We start from the raw sequence: 23,963 nt of genomic DNA on the forward strand, positions 1-23,963 counted from the left end.
GATCAAATTTTAACATATTATAAGAACATTCTACATGTTTGAATTAAATTCTTATATTTTTATATTGATTTTTTTTAACTGAAAAAATGAGCAGGAAAACAAAATTATCAATTTTGTAAAATTGTGAAATTTATGAAAAAACTTGGATTGTTGTCTTAAAATTTACAAAAAGAGACTAAATGTTATTTCTTTCAGTTTTAACTGTGTTTACTTCAAATTGAAGTTTTTTATTCTATTTTCTTTTTTTAAATAAATAAGTATTTTTCCTGAACAACTTTTTATTAATAAGGTTTTTTTTTTAAAAAAAAGCTTAAAAAATCAAATTATTCATACTGGAAAAATAGATCGCTGCAAATATTTTTAAAATGTATTAAAAACTTCAAAAAATTGTCATTGGATGTTTTTTTTTAATAAAAAAAATATATCTTGGTATTTAATTGCAATCGTCAAAAACAATATCTATACAATTTTAAACAAACAAAAATTAAAATAAGTCAAATAAAAACATTGTTTAATGTTATCTTTGTTTTTCATTCTTAAATTCAAGATATATGAATCATATTTTGAACACTAGTTCTTTTATTTATTTACTTTAGAAGAACCCAAATCAAATCAAACCATCCACATTAACGACCCCCGGGTCTTTTGTGGTCTCTATTGCAAGTTTCTGCTAGAACCTAGGAGTCCGAAGGCTTGAATGGGGAGAGCACCCAAACCTCTTTCTACTCCAAGGAACCTTCCACCCCAGTGTTTGAACTGACGACCTTTGGATTGCGAGTCCAACCGCCGCCAGCGATTCCACCGGAGTAGGCTTGGTTTGGTGTGTTGTTTGTACTTATGGCATGGAGACGACTCCTACACCTGGAATGACTTAACGGCCTAACAACCAAGGCCGGGACCGACATTTTACTTCCTCATCCGATGGAAGGTTGGAGCAGATGGGAATCGAACCCAGAATCATCCGCTTACAAAGCGGACAGCGTAACCATTCGGCCACGCACTGCTCAACACCCAATCATAAGAAAATTGAAAAAAATACTTACTTTCAACATTTATCAAATATTAGTTCCGGCCTGCCACTGCCTCAGAAAAATCAGATCTGGCCCGCAGGGCCAAAAGGTTGGGCACCCCTGTCTTAAAGCAAATCTTGTAAATTTACGTTGAATCGCTTCGATTCGTCCAATGTCATTATGATAATATGGAGCCCACACAACTGAACCGTACACTAGGGTGGAGCGAACTAAGGCAAGATAGAGAATTTTTAGGCAATTGACGTCGCGAAAATATTTGGTCATTCTAAAAATCATTCCTAGCTAGCCTTCTAGCACAAATAGGAAATGTGATTTTTAAAAGAAAGCTTCGAATCCAACAACACGCCTAAATCCTTTACAAAAGAGTCACGAGTAAGTGGGTTACCAAGAATTTTGTAACTGAAAAACGTTGGGCAGCGTTTACGGGTGAATGTAATTGTCGAACATTTAGAAGGATTGAGAACCATCTGATTCAAGCGGCACCAGTCAGCAAATAAATCAACCTGAGCTTGCAAATTTTCCATATCAGTAGGCCTCTTAATTATAGCGACGAAAACGAAGTTGACTTTATAGCTGTCGGCCACCATTGCTAGTACCAACCACTAGTGTCTTCCTTTTATCTACAAGGACTTCGCCGCCCTGGGCTCCTAAGTGTATGAAAGTATGGCACGGAGCGACGGCGCCGAATACCCATATTTACACAAAGAATTTTTAGAGCGCCCGCCGCGGGATTCGAACCGGCGACCTCTGGATTGTGAGTCCAGTGCGCGGTCCGATTGATCCACACGGGCGGGACACAATTTCTTAATTATAGCATACAATTTAAAATCGTCAGCGTAGCATAGTTTAGAACAGCGAAGCAGGAAATTGACATCATTGATATACAACAGGAAAAGAAACGGCCCTAAATGGCTTCCCTGTGGAACACCCGAGGTAACAGAAAATGGTGAAGACAAGTTATCGGAGATTTTAACCAACATAGTTCTTCCGGTCAGGTAGGAGTTAACCCACGTAAGCAAAGAACCGTGTAGGCCAACACGCCGAAGTTTCGCAATTGCTATACGGTGGTTAATTTTGTCAAATGCCGCAGAGAGGTCAGTATAGATGGCGTCGACTTGATAGCCATCGCTAATCGCACGTTGGATCTTGGAAATGTAAGTGACAAGATTCGTATTGGTGGCACGTTTAGGGAAAAACCCGTGTTGGTCATCGGAGACGACGTGCGATAAGTTGTGGCGAAGAAACTCCAAAACAATTACTTAAAACAACTTGGAGACTGCACAGAGGGCGGCAATACCGCGATAGTTTTTAACGTCTTGCTTGCAACCCTTTTTAAACACTGGGAACACATATGACTCCTTCCAGTTATTGGGGAAAACTCCAAGAGAAAGTGATAAATTAAAGATTCGAAGGAGTGGCTCCGAGAGGCTATTTGCACACTTTTTGATAACGATTGCGGGAACTCCGTCAGGTCCGGGGGACGTGGAATTTTTCAATTTCGAACACGCTGCATTAAAGTCCTCCCGAGAGACTTGAAGGTCGGAGCAGACAAGACCGGAATCAGGAACCGAGTCAGCTGCCGCAGCAACATCAGGGTCGATTAGGTTGTTGTCAGCAAAAGCGCTCGAAAATTGAACACGGAAGGCATCACAAATCTCATATGAGGTTGAGACTTCCACCCCGTCACGGATCATAGTTGACGGAAGACCAGACTCCTTTCGTTGCTCATTTACGAACTTCCAGAAGCCTTTAGGATTTTGTTAGAGGCGGTTCTGAACACGAGATTGGTGAGCGAGGAACAGTGACTTATTCAACCGCCTGTAGTCGTTGCTGATCTGATTCAAATTTAAGCGATTGACACTAATAGGGCACTTGGAAAACTTTTTCAAGGCAGCTCTCTTGGAGGATTTCAGCTTTTTGAGGGCTGGGGTAGACCATTCGGGAGTGGCAGGGGGAATGTGGGTCTTTTTAGGAACAAATTGGTCGACTGCGTACAGAACCACATGGGATAGCTTCAACGCTGCAGAGTGCACATCGCTGCTGGAGATGGTAGCGTCCCAGTTAATGGTGTTGAAAAAGATGTTCATGCGTTGGAAATCAGCATTCTTGTAGTCGTAGTAGGTTTTTGCATTGACATCGGAAAATTCAAGCGGCTGACAATCATCGATGCACAGGTGTAATGGGGGATGATATCTGACTTCCTTGACGAGAGGTTCTGGGGCTCTGCAGATTTTGGACCTTCCCACCATATCGCTGCTGATGAGACATAGGTCGAGGATCGAGTTGTTCTCGTTTGTAACACCGTTAATTTGAAGAAGGTCTGCCATGTGTTGTTCATCCAATAACCGAGCTGCTAGGGGGGCTACGGTGGAGTTGTTGCTATCAACGAAAAAATGTCCACTTAAGGCAGGAGACCATCGGAGCTGACTCTGGTTAAAGTCACCCAAGCTTGTCGTCGCGTTCACTGGAACGGGTTGAAAACCACTGAGAGGCGGGGCAGTACCGGGTGCTTCGGCCGGACATATACCGGTAGTCAAATTACCTGGCCGGATGAATTGTGGTGCCAGGGAAGTCACGTTCTGCAAGACAGAGTAGTATCGTCCGGCGACTGGTGGATTTTGTCCATGGCGGTTGAAGCTGGTCGTCGTGTTTACTGGAACGGGTTGAGAACCACTGAGAGGCGGGGCAGTGCTGGGTGCTCCGGCCGGACATATACCGGTTGTCAAATTACCTGGCTGGATGAAATGCGGTGCCGGGGAAGTCACGTTCTGCAAGGCTGAGTGGTATCGTCCGGCGACTGGTGGATTTTGTCCAAGGTGGTAGTAGCTGGTTGTCGAGTTAACTGGCTGGATGAATTGCGATACTGGGAAATTCGCGTTCTGCACAGCAGGTCCTATGGAACTGGTGGTCATAGCAACACGGTTTGCTCTGGCGTGGCGTGGCGTGGCGACAGACCTAAACACGCCGGGTTGGTCTGAGATGTTTGCTGTAACAGTTTGGATTTCTGATGAGGGGGCGGCAGTAACTGAGGCTTCGGCCGGACATACACCCGAAATAGTGTTACCTGACCGAAAAACAAAAAATGCACGAGGCTCGGCACGGCTCTGTTTGGCGTGGACTGTCCCACGGAGGTGGAAACCGTTGCGGTGTTGGATGAGCAGCAGGGTCCGAAAACATCAGGATGGCTCGAGAAGTTAACTGGAACTTGTTGGAAATCTATTGGTGGGGCAGCAGTACCTGCGGCTTCGGCCGGACATATACCCGAATAAGCATTACCTGAGTGAAATTCAGCTCGGCTGTGCGTGTGCTGTCCCACGGGGATGGCACAGGTTGCGGAGACGGATGAAACGCGGGGTTGGACAATATTGTGTTGGCTCGGAGGGTTGGCAATGAGGAGTTGTTCAGTCACGTTGGGCTGAGCCGGTTGGCCAAGACCAGGAAGATCAACGGCAGGCTGCTGGTCATTCGGAAGGCCTGTTGAAGTATCCATGGCAGTCTCGTAGTCAGCTGTTGGCTCGATGGAAGGTTCAGCAACGTCGACAGAAAGCGCAGGTTGTACAATGAAGGGTGGTGTCACAGGAGTTCGCTGGATTATGTTGCCGTCGTCGTCGAACAGGACATAGTACTGGCTGGATTGAAAATCACTTGATGGTGGTGCAGTATCGCGTCCTGCCTCGGCCGGACATATGTAATGTAGTTACCTGAGGAAACTGTAGATGGTGCAACCACAGGTTCGATGGCTTGAGCAGGAAGATTCGGCTGCTCGGGAGGCTCAACGTGCGGTGTTGTGGCGCTTGCAGGAACGGCCACATAAGCCAAAGTTGGAGTAGGAAGATCGGCCAGGTCGTCAGCGGCAGGAGAAGGGCTTTGTTGAAGGTTCCTGACACGTTTCGATGGGCCTTCGGGAACAGCGGCATCGACGTCGGCGTCGTCATCAACGCTGTCCTCGCTGAGTTTACGTTTCCCGTTCGCATCAGCAGCAGAATCGGTGGCCATGTCAGCATTCGAACGAAGGGAGAGATCCAAAGCGGTTGTGTCACGATGATCACCATAGCAAGCTCTGAGAGTTGCGTTCGATAAGGAGTTCACCTTGGCGAGGCTTCGAATCATGTTGAAGCAGGTTTCAATTTTTGACTCGAGGTTGGTTTCCACCCTTCTCAGGAGAATCCGAGACGCCTCAACTGATTCGTTGATGTAGCCAACCTTGCGATGCAGTCGAAACAGCGAATTGTTTTTACAGTTCTCGCAGAACCAAAACATTCCTGGGTTGTGCAGATGAACCGCCGGCAGTCATCCCGATGCACTTCCAGTGAAAACTCTTATCGCAGCCGCCGTAGCACTGAATGAGTTTGTTGTTGTGTCTGACGCCAGGGTTGCTACAGACATCGGCAGCACAGAGCTGTGGACGCGTCATGGTTTGTCTGTAATGCCAAGCCTGAGGCTGGCAGCCAAACGTTAGACGTGGTAAGCGAGAGGCGACGATGCACGAGCGAGTCAGGAGATGAAAATTGCAGGAAAATTAACTTAATCTTATTTAACTATAGAGTCACTAACTAGTGTAAACTTCACTTCGCCGAAATGGACGATGACGCGAATAGTACGATCGATCACGTCGCGTGTAGTAAATCACGGCGAAAAACTTGGTAATTATCATCAAAGTGGGAGCAAAACTGACACGATGTAAACAACAGTTATTTTTTTCTGTGTAGGGCTAATACGAACCCACGCACAGTGTGACAAAAATCAAAAAATGAAAGTTAAATTTCAGTAGTGTTAGTATTTTTCTATTTTTTCTCATACCTTCAAAAACACTTTCACAAATTTTGAGCAAGATTGGATGGAATTTGAATTTTTGGCGGCTTTGAGAGTGCAGACATTTTTGTTATTTCTAGTAGCTGGAACTTCAAAACTCGCAAAAAATATTTTTTCTTAAAACTTGCATAACTCAGCCAATTTTAAACCATTTGATTCTTTTGGCTGCATTCGAAAGGTATTTAAAAGTCGTTAATTCTACTGTTCTTGGAATTTTAATTGACCCCTCCCTCCTTTTAAGCTATTCAAACGAAAGAAAGCATTAACTATTTTCAAGATTTTTTCGAATTTCAACTCTTCAGGAACAATTTTGAACGGGTGTGACCAAAGTCTCGTATGCAGTTTCTGTCGTGAAATTTAATGTACTTTCAGACAGTGTATAGCAAATTTTGCTCATACTTGCTGGAAAGATCAAAATTTGCATGTTTCTAAAAAAAGTCAAAGTGGATCTACTCTACTCTATTCACGAATCGGATCAAAAAGTCAGATATGGCAATCGCCTTATGATCTTTCTTCATATTCAAGAATTCAACAAATGTACTAAAATAATACTGGATTTTAGATTTATTACCAAGAACCCCCCCCCCTCCTCCCCCCCTCTCCATCGTCTTTTTTATGACTTGGTTAAATATTCCTCTTGTAATGACTGAAAACTTCAACATGTGCTTGTGTGCTATCTTGTGACCCGTCTGCTGAAAAAGATGGGAGGTGTCACAAGATAGCACACAAGCTACGATGTGTATCTGCGTGGAGAATTATTGGAACAAAGTGATGCGGGCAGTGATAAACATAGTTAATGAGCAATTGCAAACATTTCAATGAATACCGTCATCAGGGTGACATTGGGTCTGGTGGGTGAGATACAGTCATACAAAATTGCTAAAATTTGTATGACCCAATCTCACCCCCTAGACCTAATGTCACACCTGATGACGGTTCATACTTTTTTTTGGTACGATAGCTTTTCTTGTGGGAAACCTAACCATGCAAGATTTTTTTTTCAACTGTTCCAAAAAGTCTTCCTAAGAGCAGTTTTACCTTACCTATTTTTATGTGTAGCTTAGTACATAAAAAGCAGAGCAGACGTTGGCTCTAGTCTATAAATTAGGATGTATCATAAATAACTTTAATTAATAACTCTACTGCAAAAAAGTTAATGATTTATTAATGTTGTAGGCACAAAAATGGCTTACATAGACCTAGGATAACATGTCTAGAAAGTTTCATTGAAATCGGAGAGGGTCGGGTACAAAAGTACCAGAAAAAATCCTGATTTGAGCTGGAATTGCTCAATAATAATAATGTTAATGCTTGGTATTTTCTATTGGCAGCCGAAACGTTCTTCTTTTTGAGCCATACAATCTTGGCTCGTGGTTTGTGAACGAGGAGGCTTATCAGGAGACTGTGATGGTCTTTTTCTCACCGGACAAGCATTTCGACTCAATTTTTCCAACCTCATTCATCCAACAGGCAGCGTATTGTCAAGGTAAGCACAAAACTGAAGAAGTTTTACTCCCAGCTATTGCGCTGGTTCAAGACACAACGCTTAAAACGTTAGTCTGCATCTAGTTTTAATACATGTTTTTGAAATGGGACTATATTACTATATAACAGCATTAGTAAGTTGTCTACCGTTTTTTACGTTGTGCGGACTCGTCACGCTAGTCGTCAACCCGGAACGTGTTAGTGAGTCGGTTCATGTGCCCTGGTTCCTGTTTGATACTATTACATTTTGCTCCATCGTGTGCTTCCCGCATCAAAACATCACTATCGGCAGTGTCTAGTTACACAAATGTTATTGTTGCACTTTTTGCTATGGCTTCTACTTGCGACTACTGCGCCAAGCAGGTGAAGGATAATGAACCGTTCATCAAGTGTGTGGGCTTTTGAGAAAAAAATCACCTCTTCTTATCCCGTAGCTTGTGATACTTTTCATTTCTAATTAATTTACAATTTTGTTTAAGCTCTGGTGTACGAGATCCTGTACGTGGAAGTCTTCAAACTACCAGATGTGATGTACTCTGTTGAGCGAATGTTGCATGACCCGGATGGACAGGCGCTAAGCGCTGGTAAAGCATGGGATAAAACGGATCATACACTTGTGGATCGTGTTGTTTCGCCGGAGGGACGACAGTTTGTGTTCGATATTGCAGGTAGTGTTTCCCGAGCCTTTTCTTTTAAGTACACGGTGTATTTTTTAGAACAAACTAATGATAAAAAATTGTTATGTCTGATATTTGGCACCGTGATAGAAGGACTCTTTCCCGACATTTTACGGGGTATACCGAAATATTTCGTCGGGGGTCTAAACCAACTTTTTTTTAAGGTTATTTTTCGATTATATTGTGACGACTGGAATTGCGAATGTTCCCACTGTACATTCGGCGCTGGACTCGAACTCGACCCGAGTGCCGAGCCTCGACTGTCGTTGACAGCGCGTCATTGTTTACTGTGTGTTGTCATGTGGTTGAAATAAATGTTATTAACTTGATTGATAGAAGACTAACCACACGCGTTTTATTATACTGACGAAGTTTACCTGTAACATAGAATAGGTATAGGTAGAATTACCACTCGTTGCTTGCCCTATATAATCGCTTGGCGACACTGCCGACAGCGCCATCATCAGGCCAAACGGGGAACTAAAAAGTCTGCAAACTAAATGAGGTGCGCATTTTTTGGCACGCTGTCATTTGCAGTGACAGATAGCGGGCGCGTTTTGATTTGACATTTCTCGGGTTATTTTTCAAAAGGTCCTTAGCGCCAGTTGTTAACAAAGCGGTTTTTTTTATCGGTTCTCAATCAATTTACGAATAATCAAAATCAAAAATGCTTTGAATTATTCATCTGCACGTCCTTTAAATGCTGTTTACTGAAAAAATAAATAAAAGTTCATTTGTTTTAATTGCGGAAGCTGAGTGCTTCGGAGATTCAGAGCCGGAAGAGCTTATCGGGAGTTCGGAAGGAAAGGGGTCAAGAAACAGCATTACGAACAGCAGAACAAAGGAGAGCGAGCGATTTCTTGGAGCATTTCTTCCCCCTTCTGGCTTGCTCTCGCCGCCGCTGCTGCCCATTTGATTTTTTTCTTGACCGGTTCCTTCCGAAGTGCATATACAGCTAAAAGCTTTTCAATTTTTTGTTTTCGTTGGGGAAAACCTCCGCTCGGTGGCTATCCCTAAACACGTGGCATTTCCCCTTTTTGTCATCGGTTCTTTTCGGTCGTTCCCCAGAAACGCACCACAGCTAATAATTTGACAGTTGGAGAACATAAAAGCTTTCCTGTTGCCAAATGTGTGTGCCGGCGAAAAAATCGTTCCTGTAGCTGAATTTGTGTGCTGGCGAAAGACCGATCCAAAGAACTTCGTAAGTTCTTGCAAACAGAAAAAAAGCTCTTGCAATTTTGAACCACCGGAACTTACGAAACGCTAAAGTTTGCATTTGCAAACATTTGCAAGAAATTTGAAAAATAATATTCAATGCCCACCTAACTACGATCATCTTGTATCTTGAATGCGCAGGGTAGGTTAGTTCCCCGTTTCGCCACCATCTCAATTAGGCAGCACTGTTTTGTCTCCCGGTTAGATGAATGAGTGGCAATTCTACCTATACCTATTCTATGCCTGTAATCAGTGTTAATTAGTGTGATAATCATTACACCCCACGACCGAGTTTCGGCTAACCTCAGGTGGTCTGTGGGGTCGTAAAAGTGGCGACGAGACGGTGACTTTTGGCAAAGTTGATTTTTTTGCCAATTTCGTCGTTCTCCGGGTTTTGCGCGTGGCGCGGCGAAAAACACGGATTTTATTTTCAAAAAATCATATCTCGGAATCCTGTTAATGAACTCCTCTCATTTTTTAGTATGTTATGTAAAAATGTCCGGGGAATGCGATAAAAATATTTCCAGACATAGGCTCTTTGGTCCAGACACCGCCAAAACGGCATTTTAAAGTTTCATACGCCCTTTTCATATGTTAGGCTAGATTTTTTAAACTTCTTACTATTTTTCTTTGAAAGGCCAACTTATCACCTTTCATTTGCGTATAAGACAATTGAAATCGGTTAAAATGGCGTATATATATATATATATATATATATATATATATATATATATATATATATATATATATATATATATATATATATATACAGCAATTCCATTTGAAAAGAGCCTAAACCGAAAAAAAAGTTCTCCGATCGGGCTCAAAATTTTTCTGGGGGTTCCTTGGCCAAAATAATTAGACCCGTATTTTTTTTTTTGGCCATTAGGGTGACCTACATCGTGCTAGGGTGGTTCAAAAAATGGCAATTTTCGTCATTTTTCGCAAAAACCACTTTTTTCGAAAAATCATATCTCCGCGCAATTTCATCCGATTTTAGCTGTCCTAGACGCAAAAGAAAGGTGATGAGTTTGGCTATTTGGGAAAAATAGTAAGAAGTTCCAAAAATCTAGCTTAACTATTGAAAAAGTCGTATGAAAACTTAAAATGGCGTTTTGCCCGTGTCTGGACCAAAGAGCCTATGTCTGAAAATATTTTTATCGGATTCCTCGAAAAATTTCACATAAAATATCAAAAAATTGGCGATGTCGAACCGTACGTTTCAGAGATATGATTTTTTGAAAATAAAAACTGAGTTTTTCGACGCGCCACGCGCAAAAACAGGAAAATGACGAAATCGGCAAAAAATCAACTTTTTTTACTAAAACTGCGATAACTTTAAAATTTCAGCGATGACCTATAGATGTTATGGTACCAAAAGTTGCGTCTTTCAATTACAAAAATTTTGATACCCAAACATCTATAGGTCGCAACAGGCTTTGACAGGTTGCGATCGTATTTTGATTTTTGTCTGCCTTCACACTAGATTTTAGAATGTGTGTCATAATTTCATGCATAAACAATGTATTTTTAATAAAAAATTCATCAATTTACCCTTCAATTTACCGATTATTTATAAATTGATTAAAAACCGTCAAATTTAAGTTTAGATATCTGAATATCTGTCGGGACCGTGGTGTAGGGGTAAGCGTGGTTGCCTCTCACCCAATCGGCTTGGGTTCGATCCCAGACGGTCCCGGTGGCATTTTTCGAGACGAGATTTGTCTGATCACGCCTTCCGTCGGACGGGAAGTATATGTTGGCCCCGGACTAACCTAAAAATGGTTAGGTCGTTAGCTCAGTCCAGGTGTAGGAGTCGTCTCCCTGGGTCCTGTCTCGGTGGAGTCGCTGGTAGGCAGTTGGACTAACAATCCAAAGGTCGTCAGTTCGAATCCCGGGGTGGATGGAAGCTACGGTGTAAAAAGAGGTTTGCAATTGCCTCAACAATCAAGCCTTCGAACACCTAGTTTCGAGTAGGAATCTCGCAATCGAGAATGCCAAGGCAATGCTGTAGAGCGAATAATTTGATTTGATTTTGATATCTGAAAATAGACACAGATAGACGCGGAGATTTTTTTAGGAAATGTAGTTGAAAGTGAGTACTTTCAGGTACATTGTTCGGTTTTGCGCAAAAATGGGCCATTTTGAAAACATAGAAACTCAAAATCACATATCACTTAAAAACGGTTATAACTCCTCAATAAAGGCTCAAAACATTTTGCTGTCTCCGGCAAAGATGTGTAATTTTATGTCATAAACAACTCTTCAGAACATAGTAGGCCGCTAAAATGCTAGCATTATGAGTTATCACCAAAAAACCATTTTTGCAAAAAATGCGTATATCTCGAGTAGATTAAGGGGTTACATACACGTAGAAAATCAAAAATTTCATTTTTCAGAAAATTTAATGAATCCACTTAAAAGATGATTTTCAATCACTCCTGAATGTTTCATGAAGATATTTCATGATTAAACTGAGTAAGAGACGATTTACGTTCAAAATTTTGCCATGCGCAAAGCGAACTGTCGAACTTTGTGAGCGTTTTTCTCTGAACACCGAGTTGATTTACGGGTGCCACGATATCTCGAGATGGGATGGACCAAATTGGCTGAAATTTGGGGTGAAGACTCCCAAGACATATTCCGTGTGCATGACGAAGCCCGATTTTGAAATTTTGATTTTAAAAAAAATACAAAAATCTAAAACTGGCGATTTTTTCATGAAATTTTTTTTTTCAAACAAACTTTTTGAAAATCGGGCTGCGTCATGCACACAGGACCGGTTTAACGAGGCCTCACCAAAATTTTGAGCCGATTGGGTCAAAGCAGTGTGGAGATATGGCACTCGTTTTTTGAAACTGCTAACTTAGAATGACTATGTCTCGGATATGATACAACCAAATATCTTCAAATTTATTTTGATAATAGTTGAAAATATGTATTTTAATGCCCTTAAACATACTTAAAAAAAACTTCAAGTGTGTGCCCAAACCATCCTCTTACATTTTTGTCGATTTACATGTTTGTAACCCCTTAAGAGCTATGAATTTGACGCCTTCGAAAAACTTTCATGAAATTTTCTCCTCTACAACTTTGGGAAAACACCAAAGCCCTACAACGTCATCCAACAATGTTAGTTCTTGGTTGACACCCTAGAAGGTTACCTGGAAGGACCCTGTATGTCAATAACTTCAAAAGATAGCCCTTATCAAGTATAACAACTCTTCCTAAGACACCAATTAGTTAGGACGTTAAATAAAGGAGTTATCAATTTATTCCACTTAATTTTGCCATTTCGAACACTGTGGACTGAGCTAACGAACTAACCTTTTTAGATTTACATTTACTTCCCGTCCGACGGAAGGCGTGATCAGGCAAATCTCGTCTCGAAAAATGGGACCGTCTGGGATCGAACCCAGGCCGACTGTGTGAGAGGCAATCACGCTTACCCCTACACCACGGTTCCTGGCAAAGTCCATAATGTGAAAGGAAATTAAATTAAGAAATTTTGGAGAAAGGCACTATTCATTTCAGGAAATTGGGCATATCTCTGCTTATATTGAACCAAAACTGAGAATTTTTTATGGGACTTTGTTCAGAAAACTGTTTTTTACAATGTGATTGATTCTAAAATGTTTTAAAATGTAAGGGTGTTATTTGGCAGAGAATTGAAAAAATATTTTTCGGAGCCGATTGGGATATATACAGCTTATTGAATAAATAATCTATGTTTTGCATTGTTTAATGCTCAAATTTGTATCCGGGCAATGTGTTGATGTAATTTCATGACAAATTGTTCAATGAAAAGATTTACTTTCGGTCGTATCGGGGTTCCAAGCTTGTATTTGTCAAATATAGTTGGTTCGAGTCCCCAAGGCATATTCTTAAGAAATTTGAGTGATATGAACATGAATGCACCAATTTTCTATGATTTTTTTTTTTGAACAAGTATCCCATAAAATCTATAAATAATTTTCAAAAAAAAAGTTGCTCTGGACTCCCCAACGAAATATTTCGGTATACCCCGCAAAATGTCGGGGAAGAGCACTTCTTTCACGGTGCCAAAGATCAGACATACCGAATTTTATATCTTTCAGGTTTCGAAAAAATACACCGTGAAGTATCGACGAAGATGTTTTTTTTTAATTACAGACAATACCGAGTGTGTCCTGGACAACTACCTTTTGTGTCATTTCCACAACAAGGATAATTTTGACACCATCGTTGACACGTACCGCAATAAGAGAAGTGAAAATGATTTGAAAGAAACACACAACGTTAAAACTAACGGCACTAAGGGATCTTTGACACGAGACTTGATCAACCCAATGCTTTGCGACAAGAAAATATCATGCGTTCGCCAGTTACTCAAGGAGGGCATCACTCCCTTTCCCTACAAAGTCGCAAAAGCTCTTGATCCTAACATTTACCGGAACATCGAGTTTGATTCATGGAGTGATGTGCGACGTGAACTAAAATACCGGAATTGGTATTTTGATCAAAACTGCCTGCAGGTATGTCGTTTTGAATCAATGATAAAGCTACCGTCATCAGGGATGATATTGGGTCTGGGGGTGAGATGCTAAAATTTGTATGACCCAATTTAACCCCCCAGACTCAATAACACCCCTGATGACGGTACATAATCGTTTATTGAACAGGTTGGTGCCAAATGCTTGGTACGATTGACTGATTCGGATGAATGTATACGATACGGATACATTCAAGAAATGCGTCCCGACAGAGGACCGTGTACTGTGTATGTTGAAGATTTCGCCGAGTGTCGAACAGTACCCTATGACAGACTTCAGCCGCTGCCGCTCGATCAAACGCGTTCTTTTGCTATTCCGTACAAATTTCGAAGATCTACCGCCGTTCAGCACCTTAAGATAACGTGTCACAACCGTAAGTAAAACAAAAACAGTATACAGTCTAGACTAGATTGTCCGCAGCCTCGATTACCCTGATTTTTTTTTATATTTATTCTCACTTTCAACATTCAATTCGAGATCAGATTTGGGTCTTTGCATTCCTCACCTCACTGAAGAAAGGCTATACAACAGGGGTGACCAAAGTATGGCCCGTGGATCTAATTTGAATGATCATGTCAAATGGACCTTTGACCAGTGTGTAGTGATTTTATACTTTTTCAAAATGAAGGTTTATTTTAAATATGTTAATGCCAATATTGTTTTCTCTTAACATAAAACTAATGATTTTTCCATTTTTTGACCCTCATTTTACGATAGCATTTTATTATTTTTGCAAAAATCTTTCGAATTAAAATAATTTTACACTTTTCAATGTAAGCGAAACTCGGTGAAACTAGTAAATACCTTCAAAATTTTCATGAAGCAATTTTGTAAAAATGTTAGTATTTAATATTTATTTAAAAATAATGCTGAACCTCTTTATAAATTGAGCGAGCTTCTAACTTACTTTACACTAAAAACCTGCGCCCTCGTTATTCAAACTCATGACAGTTGGTCCGGATGGAATTCGACCGTCACTTGTCAAATCCTGTGCTAGTTTGCTCGCCATTCCAGTAAAGAGGATCTTCAACGAGTCGCTCCGGCAGGGCGTTTTCCCTGCGATGTGGAAGGTTGCGTCGATCACTCTGATTCACTATGGGCAGGAAGCACAAAGAAAGTCGAGAACTATCGCCCGATATCGATTCTTAACTGCCTATAGCCAAAGTGCTGGAGAAGGTAGTGTACGAAAGGCATACAGATGCAGTAGTAAGTCCGATCATTTCGGTTGACCAGCATGGACTCATGCGAAAATGATCGACAACAACCAACCTCCTTGCTTTTGTACACCCAAGCCCTCGAGGCCGGCGAACAGGAAGACGCTACTACATCGACTTAGAGAAGGCGTTCGATAAGGTACCTCATGCACTTTCCGTTCGGAAGCTTCGCAAGCTTGTTCTCCACGACTGGATTACTGAATGGCTTCGTTCGTAACTGACGAATCGGAAGGCCTTTGTCAACCTTCGAGTCGCTCATTCCAGCGGTCATGGAAAAAATTGAGAAGTGCACCTCCCCCTCCGAGTGTTGCAAATCAACTTCGTACGCAGTAGCTTCCGGACAAAGTGAGGTTTCCGAGCGTGAGAAGGACAGCGTCGTCGTGCAGAAGCCTCGTGTCAAACGGCATACGATCTCCGGAACCGGGGAAGTGAACCTTCAGGACCTCTCAGTAACCAGCATAACGTTAGAACCAAGGCCCCAACCACGGGATTGAAACTCGTCTGAAAAACCTGTATCATTTTCTCAATCAAAACGGTGGCGCCGCGTGGTGGTAGCTGCCCTGTTTATTACACTGTGAAATTATCGGTGGCTAATCCAAGGAACCAAAAGGTGACAACAGAAATGTCCGCCCAAAAGGGGTGCTGCAAAAAACTTTTTATTTAAAAAAAAAATCTTAACAAATCAGCAACGCATTACAATTTTGATAGTCGAACTACACTTAAAAGTTGGTTTTGTTATTTGTTTCTGCAAAACCGCATAGTTTTTGACAAAAGTGCCAAAAATATTCGTAACTACCTTTTGCCTCTTGGTGGCACTTTGTGTTAGTATGTGTGTGGTCGATATTTGCGGACATGCACGCAGAACACAGAACAGTGAGAACTTGCGAAAATGCCTCACTTTCTTCTGATACAAGTCGCCATATTGAAATTGCTTGAAGATTCATACCCGTGCCCCAACGGTTCTGGTTGTACCTTACCGGACTGAATCCAAAAATCAACACCAACGACGTCAAGTTGATCGTGGAACGTTGCCTTGGAACAAGCATGGATCTTGATCCTAAGCTCCTGGTCCCGAAGGATACCGACTGCTCGCGTTACAAATTCGTTTCGTATCGAATCGGCTTGGATCCCAAACTCCGAGATAAGGCCCTTGATGGAAACAATTGGGCAAGAAACCTCGTTGTCAGAGAGTTCGAGTTTTTTTTGACACGGATTCAAAAAAACGATCAACGCCACGTGTCTCTCCAGCAGAATAGTGGTGGATCGAGACCTCGGCTACGCATCACCTCTACAAAGTTCACGCTACATATTCCAGTCGACCATGGGGCGCATAAGCATTTTGGGAACCCCCAATCCTACCGACCTTAGCCCAACCGCTGTTGAAGTAGATCCTCGTCGCCCGGGCTCACAGGTCCGTAGTGAGCCTGCTACCACAGGCAAGTACTCGCTTCTTCGAACTCTCCCATCGCTTCAAAGATCTCCAATTTTCAGTCTCGACAACACTCGCGATACTTCCTCGAAAATCCCGCTTACCAGCGCAGGCGCTGCTGTGCCTGTACCCAGTTTGTCGCCGGTTCAGTCAACTCGTCTGCCGTGTGAGAGCACATCACCAGGACGCGCCATAGAAAGCCCTATTGGAGCCTCTTGCCCGCCCGACACTGCAACCTCTTCGCCAATCTACCACTTTGGAACATTTTCTGCTCGCTGCTGCCATCAGAGTCGTCCTGGTGCAGGTGTCGGCGCCGAGGCAGATGTCTCCCAAATGGCACACCTTGGTACGTACATGTCTTGCTCTGAACATCTGCCCTCGCCAAACAATCATCCGCATTCCAGCGCTGGCTTCGTTTCACCTGAACGAGCACATCAACATCTCGCAATGGAGTTTCAAGCGGCAGCTGCTCATCTTGCAGTTTCAACCACACCGGGGCGCGTGTACCTAAGCACTATGGGAGATCCTGGACCTCCTGCCACAGTCGAGCCACCGTGTCATCGTCGTCTCTTCAGCCGCCCTGGTTCTGTTTGCAGTGAAGGAAATGGGGTCTCCCAGACCGCCAGCTCAGGCAAGTACACGTCTAACGAAAGCGCAGTGTTATCGGGCTCAGATCTCTCCTTGGATTACAGCAACTTTCCTGATGCTGCTGCTGTAGTTCGAACCGAACCGGCGGAGCGCCGCTTCCTGACAGTATACTACCAGAACGTGAGAGGTCTCAGAACAAAAACCAACGAAACATTTCTGGCGCTCTGTCGCTGCGACTACGACGTTATCGTTTTCACCGAAACATGGCTCACGGAGGCGATCAAAGATGCCGAGTTAACAAAAAACTACAAACTGTTTCGATGTGACCGCAACCCAGAAAGCAGTTCTCTACTTCGAGGAGGAGGGGTCATTATCGCAGCTAAAGCTAAGCTCGGGTGTAAAGCTGTCGAGCTACTTAACTGCGAAAGCTTGGAACAGACCGTAATTCGCCTGATCCTGCCACTGCAAACGTTGTTCATCAGACCCGTTAGCGATCCCGCCACCTACGCCACCCACGCCGTCGCCGTGCAGCAAGTCATCGACCTTTCCAAGGAATCGGACTCTGTCTTAGTTGTTGGCGATTACAACCTCCCGAATCTAATCTGGTACCATGATGACGATAAGGACAGCCTCTTTCCTGCACAGCTAAAAAAGTAGTAATCCAGCTGCGTGTAAGAGGCCTTTGTGTAAAATAAACTTTGCATTATTAAATGAAATTCTGTGTAAACCCTGAAATATGTAGCCCATCAGTATGGGAAACCTACTTAAAAGAAATGTCAAGCTCATATATGCGTTTATCCTTACAGCTTTTCATCGGTCTGATGGCCGAGTGGGCTAAGGCGCCAGTCCTTACTGTTGGTGCTGGGTTTGAATCCCGTCGGTTGCAACTTTTTTTTGTGTTTGCAAAAATTGTACATGCAGTGTGTAATATTAAGTGTTTATTTTGATGAAGATGATGTGCATGCTTTTGCATGCGATTTTACCATCGGATTTTTTGCTGTGTGTAAACGCTTCCTCAGAGCAGGAAGTCACGCTAGTTAAGTCGATGTTGCCGCTGGGTTTAACACAGGTAAACGACTTGCCCAACGCGTTTGGTAAGCTGCTGGATCTGGTATTTGTCAGTGACAACGTATCGGTCGAGTTGTTCGAGCCTCCATGCCCTCTCTTGAAAGTTGATCAGCACCACAACCCGCTTGTTATGCAGCTGGAGTACAGAACTGCGTTGAACGACAACATTGTTGAACCCGATGCTGTCTTTGACTTCAAAAGGTGTGATTACACGACTTTGAACGAGAGAATCCTTGCTGTCGATTGGCTGACCTTTCTGGATGCTCCCTGTGTCAATTCTGTGTTTCTATCAACTAAAACAGCGTGGGACAAAGTCGTCGCGCGTAACATCGAAGAAGAGTACCTGAATCTTTAACAGGAGAGCTTCCAGAAATACATCAATGATCTGCAAAGTACCGTGAAGAGCAACCCGTCAAAATGTTGGACCTATGTGAACACAAAAAAGCAGACTGAACAAACTCCACTGGACGTGTCCTACCGTGATGTCAACAGTTCGTCGCCTGAAGAGTCAGCCAGTTTTTTTGCTGATTTCTTCAAATCTGTATATAACACAAACTCTACGGTGTACCCGGACTGCCACCTGGAGGGGGCTCCTTCCTTTAACATCTCAATCCCTCGCCCAACCCTTGCAGATGATGACATCCTCAAAGTTTTTTCGAGCGTCAATCCTAGCAAAGGTCCTGGTCCCGATGGTCTCCCACCGGTTTTCGTGAAAAGCTGTGCAAACTCGCTTGTTGTGCCGGTCTCGGTGATCTTCAAAAAATCGCTGGAACATGCAATCTTCCCCGACATCTGGAAACTTGCGTCGATTAGTCCAATCCATAAATCCGGTAACTTAAGCAAGGTCAAAAACTACCGGCATATTTATATCCTAAGTTGTTTAGCAAAAGTGCTAGAAAAGGTCGTTTACGACAGGCTGTTCCCAGCAGTGCGACGGATTATCTCGGCAAACCAACACGGGTTCATGCGGAACCGGTCAACTACCACGAACCTTCTTTCCTTCGTCTCACCTACCATCAACGTGTTGGAGAGTGGAGGCCAGGTGGATGCAGTGTATATCGACTTCGAGAAGGCGTTCGACAAGGTTCCGCTGACCATCAAGAAGCTGGAAAAACTGGGCCTCCCGGACTGGATCGTCGCTTGGCTTCACTCCTATTTAACGAGCAAGAAGACTTTCGTTAATCTCCGGGTAACTCGTTCCGATATATTCGATATTCCTTCTGGCGTCCCGCAAGGCAGCCACCTGAGGCCGCTCATTTTCATACTGTTTGTGAATGAGCTCAACACTTTGACGGGTTCAAGTACGCTTATGTACGCCGACGATCTTAAACTCTACCGAACTGTCAAATCTGACGTCGACTGCCTCGCTCTACAAGCAGATGTGGACACCTTGCTGCACTGGTGCGACCGGAACGGGATGACTGCGCACGCAAAGAATTGTAAGGTTTTGTCATTCAGCCGTTCGAGTGTGTTTTTTTCTTTTTTTTTTTTTTTACAAGGTCGGAATCTGCTACCAGACACCTGAGAATTAATTTCTCAGGTAGTGTGGGGTTGAGAAAAACGAATTTCCCGACCCACTAAACCAGTCCTTGAACGCCATGCCCTTTTCCCCCCGGGACCACCTTTCGGTATAACTTCGGGGGGAGGCGTTGCATTTTCTGCACTAGTCTACTTACAGGATCCATGCCGGGTACTAGAACCATTTCCTGTTCCACATACATATGAGTCCATGCGAGGGTTTAACCGCGCCCAAGAATCGCGTTGCTTTTGATCGGCTAGTCATATGCCCTCTCCTTGGACCATCGAGACGTGTACCGATTTGGTAGAGCCAACCGTCATAACGTGCTCTCCTTCACAGCCACACTCGTGGGTTCTCGACTCCTGTGACCATCGAGACGTGTACCGATTTGGTAGAGCCGACCATCATAACGTGCTCTCCTTCACAGCCACACTCGTGGGTTTGCGACTAGGCTCCTAGTCGTTCCTCCTCTGATCGTCTCTCCATTTCCGCTGGAGAGCCGAAGTGATCTGCGTCACTGCTCCGACGACCGCATTCCACTTGGCAATGTCGCTGCACATTCTTTGCACCACATTTTCCGGGCTGGTGTCTGCTCCGATAATTGCCAGCATTTCGCTTCGCGCTGTCTCGAAGCGAGGGCAGGCGAACACCACGTGCTCCGGTGTTTCCTCGCACTCGTCGCAATCCGGACAGAGAGGAGACTCTGAATGTCCGAACCTGTGCAGGTACTTCCTGAAGCAGCCATGGCCCGACAGGAACTGTGTGAGGTGGAAGGTGACCTCTCCGTGCCTTCTGTTCACCCACGTGGATACGGACGGGATAAGCCGATGCGTCCATCTGCCTTTCTCCGTGGTGTCCCACTCACGTTGCCATCTTGCCAGCGATTCGGCTCTCGCAGCTTCCCGGATACCTCTCGTGCCTCTTCGGGTGTAGCGCACGGTGTCCTCCTCCAGTGTGATGCCGATGGGGATCATTCCGGCTATGACGCCAACTGCTTCCGACGAGATGGTCCTGTATGCGCTTGCAACCCGCATGGCCATCAGTCTCTGCGTTCTGTCGAGCAGCGCTCGATTTCGCTTCGTCCCCAGCGCCGTCCACCATACCGAGGTCCGCCGTACCTAAGTATGGACGTCGCGACACTTGCCAAGAGACGGCGCCTACTGCTCCTGGGTCCAGCGTTGTTCGGCATCATCCTTGACAGTGCCATGATCGCCTTAGCCGCCTTCTCGCAGGCGTAATCGACGTGACTGTTGAAGTTCAGCCGGTCATCCACCATCACCCCGAGGTACTTGAGCGCTCTCTTCGAGTGCACTACGTGTTCCCCAACTTGTATCTGGGCCTGCTGCACCTTCTTGTGGTTACTAACCAGAACCATCTCCGTCTTGTGGTGAGCGATCCGCAGCTTCACCTCGAGCATCCAGTTCTCGATCATTGCAATGGCCTCCGTAGCCAGAATTTCGACCTCCTCGACATTTTCGCCGGTTACCGTCAGCACTATGTCGTCTGCAAAGCCAACGATCTCCACGCCGTTGGGTAGCCCCAGTGTCAACACTCCGTCATACATTCCGTTCCACAGTGCTGAACCCAGAATAGAACCCTGTGGAACTCCCGCGGTAACAACAACGGTTTTTTGTCCATCGGCAGTGACCAGCACGCGGTTCTCGAAGTAGCTCTTCAAGATCATGCACAAATAGTCAGGCACCTTCATTTTGTGCAGCGCTGCTGCTATGGCCGCCCAGCTCGCACTGTTGAACGCGTTCTTGACGTCAATCGTGACTATTGCGCAGCAGCGGTTCCCCCTGCGTTTTTTCCTCCGCGCTTCGTCGGCTTTCTCGACCACTTTCCGGATGGCGTCCACCGTGGATCTCCCTTTACGGAAGCCGAACTGCCTCGCTGCTAAGCCATGCTCGCTCTCCGTGTACTTGGTCAGCCGGTTAAGGATGATCCGTTCCAGAAGCTTTCCAAGGGTGTCCAGCAAACATATAGGCCTATACGATGATGGGTCCCACGGTGGTTTGCCTGGCTTCGGCAGCAACATGAGTTTTTGAACCTTCCACGGATCGGGGAAGTGTCCTTCGTCCAGGCATTTCTGCAGGACTGTTCGAAACCTGTCCGGGAATGCTTGAACCGCCGATTTCAGGGCGAAATTCGGGATTCCATCCGGGCCGGGTGCTATCTTCACCTTCAATCTTTTCGCTACTGCCACAAGTTCTTCGTTGGTGATCAGATGACCTTCGGCGTTACTACCCCCTTCCTCGTTGTACGGTGTAGGAGGCCAGGTCGTTGGATCATGTCTTGGGAAGAGCCCTTCCACAATGACCTTCAGCTTGTCGGGACACGTTTCAGCCACCATCGATGGGCCTCTGATCTTCGCCATCGCGACACGATATGCGCTCCCCCAAGGGTTCGCATCAGCGTCTTGGCATAACTCCTTGAAGCAGTTTGTCTTGCTGCATTTGATCGCTTTCTTGAGCGCGGCCTTTGCAGACCGATACTCCTCTCTGCACTCCTCTCTAGTCGCGGGCTACAGAACGTAACGTCGATAATGGACTCACGACCGTCTTTGCGGAAGGTACTGCTGGTTCCGCGATTCGCCAGCCTAACGTCTAGCTTTGCCAGAGCTTCCATTAGGCTATGCCCCCTAGCATTGGTGCATCTGCTACCCCACTCGACCGCCCACGCGTTGAAGTCACCTCCGATAACGATCGGGCTTCGTCCGATCAGTTCGTCGGTCAGACAATCCAGCATCTGCTGAAACTGCTCCAAGGTCCATCTTGGGGGAGCATAGCAGCTACAGAAGAAGGTTCCGTTCACTTTGGCGATCACGAACCCTTCAAACGCCCTCGAGACCACTTCCTGTATGGGGTACCGCCCCATTACGTATATCGCCGCCATTCTACCTGTATCCGCGGCCCAGTTTCCGTTGTCGTGTGGAACTCGGTACGGTTCTGCAATAATTGCCACGTCACACCCCGTCTCCGCGGTCGACTGCCACAGCAGTTGCTGTGCAGTGTCGCAGTGATTGAGGTTCACCTGGGACACCTCCATTACTTTTTGCTCGAGGCCAGCTTCTTGTAGACCGGGCAATTAAAGCCACCCGTCGCATGGCTATTGCCATCGCCTTCTTTACAGAGCACGCACTTCGGCTTATTTTTGCAGTCTCTTGCCATGTGGCCTTCTCTACCACATCTTCTGCAACTGTTGGTTCGATCGGGACCATCGCAATTTCTCGCCTGGTGGCCGAAACCCATACAGCGGAAACACCTCGTCATCTGCTGGGTCACTCGAGGAACAGGCTTCAGTGAGCACACTGACCATCCTACTTTGACCCTGCCTACTTCCAAGAGCTTGGACGCCGCAGGCGTCGATAGCCGAATCGACGCAATCTGCGAGCCACCGTAGGCTTTCCTCAACCGGATTGCCATCGGTGTCGTACGGTCTTCCAGAAGAACAATCAGCGCATCCTCTAGCTCTTCCTCCGTCGTGATCTCGTCCAGGTTTCTGCACTCGAGCGTTGTCTCCGGCGATAGCGCCCTTACCTTCGATTCATAGCCTACGGCCTTCTCGACAAGGGACTTGAAAGCTGAGCTCTTGACCGCGGGGTCTTTCTTCAGCTCAAAAAGCATCGCTCCGGTTTGAGTGCGTCTGGTCTTAACCACGCTCTCGCCTAGCTCCTTGAGTTCCGGATCGGTTCGTACTTTCCGGAGGAGGTCTGCGTACGACGTACCTTCCTTCACTTCGACTACCAATGCCTCGCCTTTGTTGCGCTCCCTGCGTAGCCTGGGTTTTTTCTTCCGCTTCTTCTCCTTGACCTTTTCCCATCCCTTCTCCTTCCCTGGGTCTGGTTCTGGCTTTTTCGCTGGGTCCGGACTGTCTCCATTCTCCTGCTTCTGCTTCTTTGCATCCTCCTCCTCTCCAGGCGTTTCCCTGTCCCTTTTAGAGCCTGGGCCGGGCGGCGATTTCGGTTCTTTCTCCCGTAGCGCTTCCTCCTCCAGTTTTGCGTTCAGCGTTTCTTCGGCTCTTTCAGCTCTGAGCTTCAGTGAATTTCGCGTCACCACCAGCGAGCTGTTTTCGCGCTCTGCGGCATTCATGGCTGCCTTGACTCCATTCACCATCTGCTTGATTCTGGTGTGGACGTTGTTTTTGTCCTTGATGAAATCAAAGAGTTCGTTGACCCTCCTCCTGACCTCCTGCAACGCGGTCCTTCCGAGCAGGACTCCATCCTGAGGGGTACTGCCGGCGAAGTTCAGTACGGATGACTTGGGAGTCTCCTCTCCAATTACTCCTATCTGCTGACTCGAAGCAGCCGCCTGGTTCAACACTGGGGATCTCAACACCTTCCCGCTTCCACGGAACGCGCTCGCCACTCCGCTTGCTGTGTCGCCGCCGTTTG

The 23,963-nt window shown here is 45.2% G+C and overlaps 2 protein-coding genes across 2 annotated transcripts in view; one reads left to right on the top strand and one right to left on the bottom strand.

Annotated features, from left to right (window-relative positions):
• LOC120427201 (protein ovarian tumor locus-like) overlaps positions 1–23,963 on the top strand; it is a 194,011-nt gene that overhangs the window by 69,079 nt on the left and 100,969 nt on the right. Inside the window, exons 3-6 of the mRNA XM_039592061.2 lie at positions 7,175–7,329; positions 7,808–7,996; positions 13,373–13,734; positions 13,882–14,125. Of these exons, the coding sequence (XP_039447995.1) occupies positions 7,175–7,329; positions 7,808–7,996; positions 13,373–13,734; positions 13,882–14,125 (950 nt within the window). The remainder of the gene's footprint in view (positions 1–7,174; positions 7,330–7,807; positions 7,997–13,372; positions 13,735–13,881; positions 14,126–23,963) is intronic.
• LOC120427204 (uncharacterized) lies at positions 500–7,159 on the bottom strand. The gene is made up of 2 exons (XM_039592063.2): positions 4,308–7,159; positions 500–4,247 (listed from the first exon to the last, which is right to left on the bottom strand). Exon 2 carries the CDS (start codon positions 3,941–3,943, stop codon positions 2,792–2,794), a length of 1,152 nt encoding a protein of 383 aa, XP_039447997.1. The 5' UTR covers positions 3,944–4,247; positions 4,308–7,159; the 3' UTR covers positions 500–2,791.

Source organism: Culex pipiens, chromosome 1, assembly GCF_016801865.2.
Source record: "Culex pipiens pallens isolate TS chromosome 1, TS_CPP_V2, whole genome shotgun sequence".
Taxonomy (NCBI): Eukaryota; Metazoa; Arthropoda; class Insecta; order Diptera; family Culicidae; genus Culex; species Culex pipiens.

Coding starts and splice junctions, on each gene's coding strand:
- LOC120427204 (XM_039592063.2), bottom strand. CDS start 3,943: ATGACCACCAGTTCCATAGGACCTGCTGTGCAGAACGCGAATTTCCCA.